We start from the raw sequence: 14253 nt of genomic DNA on the forward strand, positions 1-14253 counted from the left end.
GCTCTACGATGCATCGTTTTCGAGATATTTAACATTTTGCATTTAAGCCTCCAAATTTAATGAATCGAACCTGCACGGTACGTTATACTCTCTACCATAGCTAGACCTGATCATGTTACGAAGACTCGCTTCAATACAAGCTAAAACAGAGCAAATGCCAAAGGGCCTAATTAGGAACCGAACCGTTGATCCCATCATTAGACTATGATTTTCTTGTTCCTCATACTGCGAACCTAGGTATTAGGCAGAAAAATTTTGTCCGTTTTGCTCTACGGTGCACCGTTTTCGATATATTTAACATTTTGCATTTAAGCCGTAAATTTAATGAATCGATCTATCACGACACGTTAGCCTCTAAGCTAAGAGTAGCAACCATCTTGCGCAAGCACCCTTAAAGCGTCTCATAAGGAGTTGTGTATAGCCGCCATCTTGTGTCCGCCATCTTGCGCAAGCATCCTTAGGGCGTCTCAAGCTATCTTGTGCAAGGACCCTTAAGCCGTCCCATAAGAGCAGCCGCTATCTTGCGCAAGCATCCCTAGGGCATCTCATAAGGAGCCATGTATAACTGCCATCTTGCGCAAGCATCCCAAGGGCGTCTCATAAGAACCTGTGTATAGCAGCCATCTTGCGTAAGCACCCTTAAGGAGTCATGTATAGCCGCCATCTTATGCAATTAGCGTCGAGAGAGGGCTGCTGTAGAATTTTTCTTTCTAATTATCTGCCACCACTTTTCAAAGGTATCTAGCTAAAGATGGCAGCACTGCGGATGACAGGTGACGAATTTACATCTACTACGATAAAGAGGGCAGCACGGTGCTCTCTGTATTAAAGATGGCGGATGACAGCTGTCAAAAAAGCACATGGCTATATTTACCAAACAAGAGCACGTGGAATTTGCCGCCATCACATTTCAAACTAAAGAGGGTAGCACTATGCTCTGTTGATTAAAGATGGCGGATGGTAGCTGTCGAAAAAGCACGTGAGTTTGTTTCCAAACAAGAGCACGTGGAATTTTTCAATTTGCCGCCACCACATTTCAAAGGTATCTAGCTAAAGATGGCAGCACAGTGCTCTCTTGATTAAAGATGGCGGATGATAGCTAACAGAACTTTTCAAATTGCCCGCTACTACGTGCTTAAGGTAGTAGCCACAAAGAGGGCAGCATGGTGTTCTGTGGATTAAAGATGGCGGATGACAGGTGATGCAATTGCCCGCATGATAGTAGCACAGTGCTCTGTTGATTAAAGATGGCGGATGACAGCTGTCAAAAAAGCACATGGCTTTGTTTCCAAACAAGAGCACGTGGAATTTACCACCACCACATTTCAAACTAAAGAGGGCAGCACTGTGCTCTATAGATTAAAGATGGCAGATGACAGCTGTCAAAAAAGCACGTGAGTTTGTTTTCAAACAAGAGCACGTGGAATTTTTCAATTTGCCGCCACCATATAGAGGGCAGCACTGTTCTCTCTGGATTAAAGATGGCTGCTTGTCGAAAAGCATTTTTCAAATTATCCGCCACCACATTTCAAAGGTAAGTAGCTAAAGAGGGCAGCACTGTGCTCTATAGATTAAAGATGGCGGATGACAGCTATCAAAAAAGCACGTGGCTGTCAAAAAGCACGTGGATTTGTTTATCTCGAGCTAGTGAGGTTAAGTTGGTAGCACTAAGGTTTAGGCCCGTCAAGATGGCAGCACTGCCGATGACAGGTGACGAAAGAGGGCAGCACGGTGCTCTGTAGTTTAAAGATGGCGGATGACAGCTGTCAAAAAAGCACGTGGCTGTCAAAAAGCACGTGGCTTTGTTTATCTCGCGCTAGTTAGGTTAAGTTGGTACTACTGCGGTTTAGGCCCGTCAAGATGGCAGTACTGAGGTTAGCGATGCGTTGTTGTCTGTCAAAAAGCACGTGGCTTTGTTTACAAATCTGTCGAAAAGCACGTGGCTGTCAAAAAGCACGTGGCTTTGTTTACCTCATGCTAGTTAGGTTAAGTTGGCACTACTGAGGTTTAGGCCCGTCAAGATGGCAGTACTGAGGTTAGCGATGCGTTGTTGTCTGTCAAAAAGCACGTGGCTGTCAAAAAACACGTGGCTTTGTTTACCTCATGCTAGTTAGGTTAAGTTGGCACTAGTGAGGTTTAGGCCCGTCAAGATGGCAGCAGTGAGGTTAGCGATGCGTTGTTGTCGATGACAGCTGTCAAAAAGCACGTGGCTTTGTTTACAAATTCAAATCTCGCGCCAAAATTCAAATTTCCCGCCAAAATTCAAATTTCCCGCGGGCGGCGGCGGCGGAGGCGGAGGCGGCGGCGGAGGAGGAGGCGGGCGGAGGCGTGCGGCGGCGGAGGTGCCGCAGAACTGTCCAATTATACTATTATTATTATTATTACTATTATGTGTTGCTGGAAAGGCTGATGACAGGGAAAACCGGATTATCCGGAGAAAAATCTGTCCCACCTCCGTTTTTTCCAGCATGAATGTCACATGGAGTGACTGGGATTTGAACCACGGAACCCAGCTGTGAGAGAGGCCCGCGCGCTGCCGCCTGAACAACGGAGGATACTTATAAGTACATTAAGAACAGTAAAATCAATTGGTCTCACCTCCTTCTACACCCCACCGCCGTTAAGTTTATTTACCGCCAACCCCCCCCCCCCACAAAAAAAATTAAAAGAAGGCTTGTTTCTTTATGTTTAAAGGAGATTCCAAACACCAATGTTCACGTCTATTGCCAACAGTTTTGAGATATAAGTATTCCCATAAAAATAATTTATTTTTTTCACTTCATCTCACACTAATCCCCCCCCCCCTTAAGTGAATTTTCCCGCAAAATATACTTGCTTCCTTAATAGTAAAAGGTCTTCTAAATATCAATTATCACGACTCTAACTTCTTCAGCTTTTGATTTACGTGTCGTCATGAAAGGAATTCAACTCCTTTACACCCCCACCCTCCAAGATGGTTTCCCCACCAAAACGCGTTTTTCTTTGTTTTTAAAGGAGATCTAAATACGAATTTTCACGTCTGTAACAACTTTAGTTTTTATTAGATGTGTGCATTCTCATACAATTAAGTCAATTAAATTTTCAATACTTTCACCCCCCCCCCCCCCCACCTCATTGGATTTTCCGAGAATACGTGTTTCTTTGCTTTAAAGCAGATTGCAAATATCAAATTTCACGTCTGTAACATCTTCATTTTTGAGATATCAGTAGCCTAATTAAAAGAATTCAACACTATTTTCAGTCACTTTTACCCACCCCCCACCACCCAAGTGGTATTTCCGAAAACTAAAAATAAACGATTCGTTGTGTTTAATAGAGATAAAAAATACCATTTTTCACTTCTGTAACATGTTAAGTTTTTTTTAGATATACCGTAAAAATTCTCATTTTAAAATTTCACCCCTTCTGAGTTCCCCCTAGGTGGAGTTTCCAAAAACAAATCACCTATGTTTCTTTACATTTACAGGAGATTCCAAACACCCACTTTTTACGTCTGTAACATTTTACGTTTCCAAGATATTCTGTAGATATAGTCTTTCAAAAAATTCACCCCAATTTGTCACTCCTGTTTAACCGCCATTAATTGGATTTTCCAAAAACTAAAAAATACGTGTTTCTTTATTTTTAAAGGAGGTCCCATATACAAATTTTCAGTTCTGTAATATCTTCAGGTTCTGAAATATAAGTATCCTCATTAATGGCATTCAACCCATTTTTCACCCTTTTACACCCCTCCTACTGGGATTTACAGGAAACAAAAAAATACGTGTTCCTTTATTTTTAGAGGAGATTCTAACTACCAATTTTTACATCTGTAAATTTTAAAGTTTTAAGATGTAGACACACTCATTTCTAAAAATTTACCCCCCCCTTTCATCCCCTAATATTTGGATCTTCAAAAAACGAAAAAATACGTGTTTCTTTACTTTTAAAGTAGATCCCACCTACCAATTTTCAGGTCTGTAATATCTTCAGGTTCTGAAATATAGTAGCCTCATTAAAGGCATTCAACCCATTATTCACCCTTTTACACCCTTCCTATTGGGATTTTCCGAAAACAAAAGAATACGCGTTTCTTTATTTTTAAAGGAGATTCTAAATACCAATTTTTACATCCATACACTTCAAACGTTTTGAGATATAGATACACTCATTTTAAAAAATCATCCCCTTTTCACACCCCCCCATTAATTGGATTTTCCAAAAACAAAAAATACGGGTTTCTTTATTTTTAAAAGAGATCCCAAACATCAATTTTCAGGTCTGTAATATCTTCAGGTTCTGAGATATAAGTAGCCTCATTTAAGGCATTCAACCCCTTTTTCACCCCTTTTCACGATTCCTATTGCGATTTTACGAAAACAAAAAAATACGTGTTTCTTTATTTTTAATGAAGATTCTAAATACCAATTTTTACATCTGCAAACTTTAAAAGTTTGGAGATATAGATTCACTCATTTTAAAAATTCACCCCCTTTTCACCCTCCCATTAATTGGATTTTCCAAAAACAAAAAATACGTGTTCCTTTACTTTTAAAAGAGATCAAAAGTACCAATTTTCAGGTCTGTAATATCTTCAGTTTCTGAGATATAAGTACCGGTATCCTGATTAAAGGAATTCGACCCATTTTTTCCCCCATTTTCACCCTTTTTCACCCCTCCTATTGGGATTTTCTGAAAACAAAAAAGTACGTGTTTCCTTATTTTTAAAGAAGATTCTAAATACCAATTTAAACATCTGTAAACTTTTAAAGTTTTGAGATATGGATACACTCATTTTAAAATTTCACCCCCCTTTTCACCCCCTTAGCGAAGGAATATCCGAAAATCCTCTCTTAGCGAGCACCTACATCTTAATATGAATCTATCCCCAAAATTTCATTTCTTTATGTCCAGTAGTTTTGGCTCGGCGATGATGAATCAGTCAGTCAGTCAGTCAGTCAGGACAAGTTATTTTATATATATAGATATATAGAAGATAAAAGCAGAAATACATACTGTTGTGTAGGCAATCCGCAGAACGGATTTGTCTTGCGGTTTGCTTATCTTCCCCTATTTAATTTTTCACCCCTTAGTGCCGAACTACCAATCAGATTTCGTTGAATCCACTTCATAATCCCTCTCAGATATAACAAGAACAAACTGTGAAAATTTAAGCGAAATCGGTCCAGTAGTTTTTGAGTCTATTAGCTTCAAATATACCAACATCCAATTTTATATATATAGAACTTTACATGTTCCATTCATTTATATATGTATATCTTTCTGAATGTTTGTGCCTGTATATGATTGCTTGTTTGCCTTTACTGCACCACTATTGTATGAATTACAGTAATAAAGCACGTGAGAGGGTATCCCGTCTGGGAGGTCGGACGGCTTGGACAGGATAGCGGCTGCCCTCTGTCTGGATCGTTCAGCTCCTCCCTCGGGGAAGTTCTCCCAAAACTTTCGTCTAGTGATGCGGTCACCCTTCCACCAAGATGGTCACAAACATTGATTAACTGTTACAAATCAGATGTGTTGCGATTAACTTGTAGGTAGTAAGTTTGAAAAGTTGCACTCGCCTCGGTTTTCTGCTTATTTCCAGCGCGTCGCGATGAGACTGGTTGCCAGTGTCATAGGGTCTTATTGTGGAGGTATATTAAGTGGCGTAATTTGGTGTTCTTCTAAACTGAGTATGTATCGTGTGTGTTCCGACATCGAAATTAAGGTTGTGGCATAGAATACATCCATGGCCTGACGTAGGAGGCGATTGAAAGGGGAACCTCAGGGGTTCTCTAATAAGGAGCGGGTTTCGCGATCGTAGGTTCCTTAGCAAAGTCGGTCATTGTTTACACTCAGTTGTATCAAGCAGCTCCCGTTCATCCTTCCTGTGCGATCTCCCATGGCAATTCTTGGTCTCTTCGTACTCCAATGGTACTAATGTTGAAATCTAAGAAGTATTTCATTTTCACCCCTTTCGTTAGCCATCCCCTTTTCTTTGGGGGAGGGGATATCTTCATTGTTGAGAGTGTTCGACCTCTTCCTCTCACACTTCTTATTAGAGGCAATAATATACAAGATAAGACGGCTCAATATCAGAGAAGGAGGAATCGTGACCCATAGACGAATGAAGGCTACGATTCAAACCAAAGTGATGAAAGATGGGGAGGAGTTAATACGCACTTTATACCACGAGAGCTCAGTACCGTGACGTTAGGAAGAGAACATCATTTAGCCTAGGGATATCGGACAATAAAGATGACCCGGGCAAAGTAGACTAATATCATCATAAATATTTCAGCAGTCATGAGTATCTGATTGACGAGAGGATGATAGTAATACTAGTCTCCATTTAACTCACTTCATAGTGGCTCGGTATCCCAAGTAGCACTGGCAGAGAGAGCTGGTCTGAAACAAAAAGAGATTATTACACAAAGAACATGTTAAATTCACAATAAAAATTAAAATAGTATTTTAAAATAAAAACACATCAATAAAACTTTTCCTTGCGAAACTGTAATGCCATTTACAATTGCTGCTAGTTTATTTTTATTGAGAGAGCATATGGCAAACTTTTGGTACAGGTTTATTAATATTATATGTTCCGGGGTATTAGTGGAAGGCAGAGTGGTGAAAGAAGGTGCGGGCTTGAATGGGTCTAACTACAATATCAAGAATTGAATTAAAATTTTAACAAAGGTTATATTTCTTTCAATATTAAAAAACTTAACAAATTTCCACTACGTGAAATCACAATTAAAAACAGGTACAATGCCAATCTTGAAACGAGACTTGGAAAAATCTTAGATTCAGACCTTTAACAATTTTGGACTTCAAGCCCCTAGTTTTACAATTTCTGAGCTACAGCTCAAGTTTACAATTCAAAATGAGGAATAATTTAGTCAAGGGCAGAAATCCCCTAATTCAAGAGCACATGCTCCCTAAATGACAATGTCTAGCCTTCCAGAGGCACCTTCACTATTACAAAACTTTGAAAAGAGCTAACAGGCTCTCAGTTTCTTCCAGACTACTCAAGGCGACATCATCTGGCCTCTCAAGGCACAACTTACAAATATAAATAGTTTAACACAGGGGTATCTAGTACTCAACCTACAGGGCCTTTGCGAAAAAAGAACAGGTTAAATAAACGGCCCGAACACAAACTGAATGGAGGCGTACACTGCGCTCGAGATAATGAAATTTAAAATCCTACAGGGCTCTCGGCCGAGCTACTGAGGTGGCTCGCATGGAAATAACTTTAATACATTACAGAAAAGTCCGACTCGTTGGCTGAACGGTCAGTGTACTGGCCTTCGGTTCAGAGGGTCCCGGGTTCGATTCCCGGCCGGGTCGGGGATTTTAACCTTAATTGGTTAATTCCAATGGCACGGGGGCTGGGTGTATTTGTTGTCTATCATCATTTCATCCCCCATCATGACGCGCAGGTCGCCTATGGGAGTCAAATGGAAAGACCTGCACCTGGTGAGCCGAACTTGTCCTGGGATATCCCGGCACTAAAAGCCATACGACATTTAATTTCATTACATAAAAGAAAACAGTAATGAAGACGTAGTCACCTCAAACCAAGATGAAGGGGAGCTCGAGAGGGTAACTTACTCTTTATCCCCGATTTACAGTTAAAGACTTTATGAAGCTTTACATTAGCCGAAAGAAAATTTACATTTTAGAAAAGTATTGTTACATAGTTAATAATTCGGACCTTCCCCTCGGATAAAGCTGCGGAGGCAGCTACAGAAAAGAGAATTTTTGTGGCCATTACCTGGTAGATGTTCTGCCGGCCGAAGAAAGAGGCGCCCCGAATCTTGGCTTAACACACACTCAGAAAGACGACGATCAATTGATAAGGTACCCAGAAAAGCTGCAGTTTATAGACCCTCTATACCATGTATAGCAAAACAAAATTAATTACAAAAATTCCTGATTGGCCAGATTTAAAACTGGCGGAAAGAAAGAGAAGTGTTGCCAACCCAATTTTTTTTGCTATTTATTTTACGTCGCACCGACATAGATATGTCTTATGGCGACGATGGGATTGGGAAGGCCTAGGAAGTGGAAGGAAGCAGCCATGGCCTTAATTAAGGTACAGCCCCGGAATTTTCCTGGTGCGAAAATGGGAAACCACGGAAAACCATCTTCAGGGCTGCCGACAGTGGGGCTCGAACCCACTATCTCCCGATTACTGGATACTGGCCGCACTTAAGCGACTGCAGGTATCGAGCTCGGTAACCCAAAAATAAATGATCATAGATTCAGTTATGGAAACCTAGGAATACGAAACTTCTTTAAGTTTTAAGTTCTTCCACCTTGCACCAGAGTCCATGATCAAAGTTTTTTGGTAGTGACATCTATGGAAGAATGTCCAAACTTCTTGATGTATAGGAAAACAAAACAAGGAGAGATTCAATCAGTTTAGGAAACTTCACAATAACATAATTACTTAATATTTCAGCGGTGACATCTTCTGATTAAAGTTCCAACTTCATATAGTATCAGTTTCACCTTTTGATCGATAGAGGAGTTTATTAAGGCGCTGATTTTGAACGAGCGGAGTAGAGGTGTACCTCCCGGTGCATTATAGAAGTCCACTAGGAAATAAAGGGACACCAACAACTTTACAGTACATATAACCTTAATTATTGATTTTTACTCTCACTTTTCAGATGAAGTTTTAGCCTCCATAGGCATAATGCCATCCCGAAGGTGCAGACGTAGAGGTAGCAAGTCTTCCATCTACCCGGAAGCTCGGGTTCAGTTTCTTACGAACCCAAGTATTGTAATACTGGACTGATAAAGAAATCATGCCGTGTCCCCACTGATTTGATCCATTTTCGAGATACTTGCAGGTCATGGCGAGAACATTCACTTGGTCAAATTGCGGTGCAACTCCCATTCAGTTACGAGAAAATGAAATTTGAATATTTCGAGAATGCTCCACAAGATCACGCGGATGCCTGCGATGACCGCAGGAGGCATGAGGTGCGCGGTAATTCACGCTGCCCTTCAAACCCACGTTTTTCCACCCATTTTTATCATGGTACCACAGACCAAATTCTCCAAGTATAAGACTGATCTGTTCTCAGTTATTCTGCTTGGTGTTATCGAGCAGTGCACAATAGGGAATTCATTACTTCACTAAAGTTAAACTATATTTCATGTATAAAGGTTATAGGTTTTATGAGCAGAAAGAAATTAACTCGGGCGAAACAGTATGGTTTTGTCATGAAAGACTCATCCGCGTCTGCCGGTAAAGTTATAATTGTAAACTTCAACAGTATTCCAGCCCAAAATAAGGGTCTCATTTCACTCTGAAATTATAATTAAATATCCTATGTTACTCGCAATACTCGTATTCGATAGAAAACTTTTAGTTCAGTAATCAAGATTAGCCTAAGGATTTTAGCGTATATCTAATATGTATGTCTAAGTACATAACCTACTGTTATATTATCTGTACTGACCTTCAGTATTTCACGTGGCACTTTTTGCGTAATTGCTCAAAAAGCGCGATAATGGCATTGTAGAAAAAGTTTGGTGAGCCAGAACTCACTTGCTACAACGCTAACACGAAAATGATACGGTGTGGTGATAAAACAGGTTTTACTCTTCCATCTGTTCTAGCACTGTTTGAAAATAAAGTCAACACTCAAGCGTGAGTTTCCACTGTGGCCAGTAAATACTAAGGAAGTCAATGTACTTGCTCCTACCGCTGTATTCCTACAGTAAAATCATTCATCCCTGGTAGAGATATACCAAGCAATGGTTCTTGATTGATTAAATGCTTACCTCACTGTAATCAGTGCTCTTGTTCCAGCTCATATGTTCCAGAGTTGAAAATATTCACTTTGGAAATATGCTAGGCTCTGGTTCTTGATTGATAAAATTGTTAACTGTAATCCTGAGATGAAAACATTCACCCTACATAGAAATATGCTAAGCTCTGGTTCTTGATTGATAAAATTGTTAAGTATATTCCTGGGATGAAAACATTGACCCTACATAGAATTTCTAAGGTCTGGTTCTTCATTGATAAAATTGTTAACTGTATTCCTGGGAGGAAAACATTCACCCTACATAAAAATATGCTAAGCTGTATTTCCTGATTGATAAAATTGTTAACTTTATTTCTGGGAGGAAAACATACACCCTACGTATAAATATGCTAAACTCTGGTTCTTGATTGATAAAATTGTTAACTCTATTCCTCAAATTAAAATATTCACCCTACATAGAAATATGCTAAGGTGTGGTTCTTGATTGATAAAATTGTCAACTGTATTCGTAGGATGAAAACATTCACCCTACATAGAAATATGCTAAGCTCCGGTACTTGATTGACAAAATTGTTACCCGTATTCCTGGGATAGAAACATTCACCCTACATAGAAATATGCTAAGTTGTGGTTCTTGATTGATAAAATTGTTAACTGTATTCCTAGGATGAAAACATTCACCCTACATAGGAATATGCTAAGTTGTGGTTCTTGATTGATAAAATTGTTACCCGTATTCCTGGGATGAAAACATTCACCCTACATAGAAATATGCTAAGCTCTGGTTCTTGATTGATAAAATTGTTACCCGTATTCCTGGGATGAAAACATTCACCCTACATAGAAATATGCTAAGCTGTGTTTATTGATTGATAAAATTGTTAACCTTATTCCTGGGATGAAATCTTTTACCCTATATGGAAGTATAGTAGGCAGTGGTTATTGATTTATAGAATAACTAGCTGATGTACCCGTGCTTCGCTACGGAATTCTAGATTGTATACAGAATTGTAGGTTAGGTAGAGTACACGTTGTGAACAAGACTGTACTAAATTGCATAGATCATTCTGTTACCCTAGAAACGCGACGGATAAATCACCAAACGTCTTTTCTCATATGAAGACTGCGTTAGGGAATTTTATTGTAATGGTAGGCCCGCTTGCTTACCATCATTAACAATCAGGTTGGGGTTTTCTCTATAACGGCAGACACTCCGTCTCCATCAGCCTTTTTACATCCTGAGAAATACCGTCTTAGTGGTTTCTCCAACTGAAATTAACATACGTCATTAGAACGACGTCAGTAGGAATGGCGCGAGTAAAAGCAATGATTTCACATGAAATACTCGATCAAATGTTAAACCACACATTTTCTCACTTTTAACGAACAGTACTACGGTGCCGATCTTACAGTCCAAAGTTCCAGAGCTGGAACGACCAGGCCGCAGACAGCCGTGATACGTGAACACACTTAGTCTTTTTTCTGGGGGGGAGGGGTGGAATAGTGAAGATTCCCAGGGCAAAATCTATGCCCTTTTACTAATCTGTTTCCTAGGAGTACCCATTGAGTCTGAAAATCTCAATTCACTACACTGGCGGCGGAAAAATCTCACTTGGAGGCATATTCTTCCTCCAAGCCAGAGGTGAAACCCCCTTTTCACTGCTAATTTTGAATAAAATGAATGTAGAATTTAATACAAGTAAAGAGGAAGAGCCCTTTTTAAGAAACGGCTCTTTTCAGGGTTGAATTTTGAGTTACTTAGTGAATTGTGGTGCTACAATTTGGAATATGCCTAAATTGTAATTCTAGACCAGGTCATACTACTTCTATTACTACTACTAAGTGAACTTTTGCCTTAACAGGGCACACTGCTCATTCAAACCAGCACGTCAGAGTAGGGATCGAATAGCTGGAATACTACGATGAACCAGTGAGTTACGTACCAGCCGACTGGTATCAGAAAATGTATGAACCAGAGGAATGAAATGCTAAAGAAGAAAGTTCTCTAACTCCCCAGCTATTTCCCGCCAATATTCCGTCAGGCTGTTATACTTGGTACGCAACAGTAATCCCATCTATCCGAGTTGAGCGGCAGCATAGGAGACAAAGAACATCACCACAAACAATGGTCAATATAATGTTATTGTTGATCAATGTTATGCACTTTCAATATTGTAGGCCTTCACATTTAGTTTTCTTCCGACTTTCAAATAACACTCTTATCATAATCGGTACGGTGAAATTGAATAAAATACCAATGGTCGGAAATTGTATTCTCTATAACTTGTTATGCAGTACTTTTCGATAGGATCGATAACATAGGTGTTTAAAAATTAGTTTTTAGGTGCCTTCCCCTAAACTACAATTTCATACAGGCCGAATAAAATTGTTTAGACTCAGCCTGTATTCACTTACTCCCCGACTCTATATACCGACTTTCATTAAATTCTTTTAACCCATTTTGTCGTGGCTCGGCGTTGATCTGGACTTGGCAAAAATAATACAAATTCATGAATATCTGTGTTATCAAAGCGGGTAAGGTAACAATGTATGTCATAAATGATCGGAAATTAAATTCTATATAACTTTAGTTAAGTAGTATTTACCGAGAGGACCACTAATAATATAAATATTTGAGAATTAAATTTTAGGCCTTCCCCTAAACTACCATTTCACTCAGCGTGAGTAAGATGATTTATAGCCTAGATTGTAGCGGCTCATCCCCCGTCTTCACGTAGCGATTTTCATTAAATTCTCTTCAGCCGTTTTCTCGTGATGTGTGTACATACAGACAGACAGACAGACAGACAGACAGACAGACAGACAGACAGACAGACAGACAGACAGACAGACAGACAGACAGACATTACGGAAAAGTAAAAATTGCATTTTATTCTTAGTATGGACATGACCGATACAGAAATACCATTCTTTTCAAATTCTGAGCAATGTACAGACAAAACTCTTATTTTATATATAGATTGTAACCAGTGCGCTTGCTCCAGAAGCTGTATTCCTAGGATTAAAGTATGCACCCCACGCGGATATATACCAATTATTGGTTCCTGATTCTTTAAGACCGTTACCCCGTGATGATCTAACATAGGCGCATGTTTCAGTTAGTGTACTACTGAAGTAAATATATGCATCCCATGTAAAAATATGCAAAGTAGTGGTTTCTCATTTGTGCAATTGTTAACATGCTGGTGTATTTCTAGCGTGAGAATGTTCGTTTCACGTGGATAATAATGTCAAGTAATATTTCTCATGTGTAACATTGTTAAGAACCAGTGCGATTCCTTTAACTAGTGTATTCCTAGCGTGAAAACATTGACCTCACGTGAAAAAATGCCTAGAAATGTTTCACGTATTACGAGATGGTTAACTCGGTGTCTTGTACCCAGGCACGTGTTACAGCTGGTGTAGCATTGGGATGAAAACATTTCGTCACAATCGTTTACCCAAACTTAAAACAAAAATGGCCCAAAAGCTGACTATTCCAATGTCATACAAACTCGCAATCATCCGTTTTAACTGTACTTCTGTAGTTCTTAAAAATCGACGTTTAAAAATAAGATACTCATATTTTCAATGCATAACGTCCGATTTCCCATAGAAAAGCAGATGAAGATACGCACATTAGTTAAAAATGTTGTTAAATATATATCTTTAATATGCTTTTAAGTGGACATTAAAATAAGCTCACGAAAACACTGCAGAAGCAAGTTTCGATTAGTGGATCACTAGGTTGTGAAGCAGAGAGTTGGCTCATAGCGCTGTGTGTTCGTTGTTGGAAAGTTCTCTCGAAATATTCAAATTTTGTCGGGAATGGGTGAGAGCTGTGCTTTGCCATTTGAACTGATTCGGTGGAAGTTTTCGCGATGGCCTGTATGTATGTTGCAAAATGGATAAAATTGGCGGGGCATGTTGACAACATCTTATCAGTAGGACTAAAGCATTAAGAAATATTTTTGGTTCATTGATAATAAATTCCTGTTTCTAATAGTTACCAAGGTCACAAAGGAGCCTCTTTTGGGCTTTTGAGTTCCTGGAGTGAAAACATTCTACGTACGTGATAGTTGATAAACACGTGTGGAAGTATTTACGAAATAATTGTTCTTGATTTATACAGCTGTTACATCACTATAAGGTTCTCTGTTAGGTCATCAGCCTAGAGCCCGGTTGGATCCTCAAGTAGCGTCGCCAAAGGCTAAGCGGTTATAAGTAAACCGCAAGAAACAATGACAGCACTAAAATGAGGCATATTAGGCAAGATAAGGAGTGGGGTAGTTTGCCATTGCCTTCATCACTGAGCCAGAAAGTGCTCTTGCAGCACGACTGACCGTATGTGCAACACGTTTCATAACACGTAGACACACTACTCATTACTCACGTCAGCATCACTTATTCCCAGAAGTTTCCATATTGTCACAGCCATGGACAAGACTGCAATTTCAGTAGAAGCTACGCTTTGCTCCGG

General features: G+C 39.6%; 1 protein-coding gene across 3 annotated transcripts in view; it reads right to left on the bottom strand.

The window, feature by feature from the left end:
- LOC136875621 (facilitated trehalose transporter Tret1) overlaps positions 1 to 14253 on the bottom strand; it is a 95968-nt gene that overhangs the window by 61541 nt on the left and 20174 nt on the right. For 2 of the 3 annotated variants that reach the window (XM_067149158.2, XM_067149159.2), the window contains one exon: positions 6344 to 6390. In XM_067149158.2, the coding sequence (XP_067005259.2) occupies positions 6344 to 6348 (5 nt within the window). In that variant the 5' untranslated portion in view covers positions 6349 to 6390. The remainder of the gene's footprint in view (positions 1 to 6343; positions 6391 to 14253) is intronic. The other variant, XM_067149160.2, reaches the window with a different exon arrangement.

Source organism: Anabrus simplex, chromosome 6, assembly GCF_040414725.1.
Source record: "Anabrus simplex isolate iqAnaSimp1 chromosome 6, ASM4041472v1, whole genome shotgun sequence".
Taxonomy (NCBI): domain Eukaryota; kingdom Metazoa; phylum Arthropoda; class Insecta; order Orthoptera; family Tettigoniidae; genus Anabrus; species Anabrus simplex.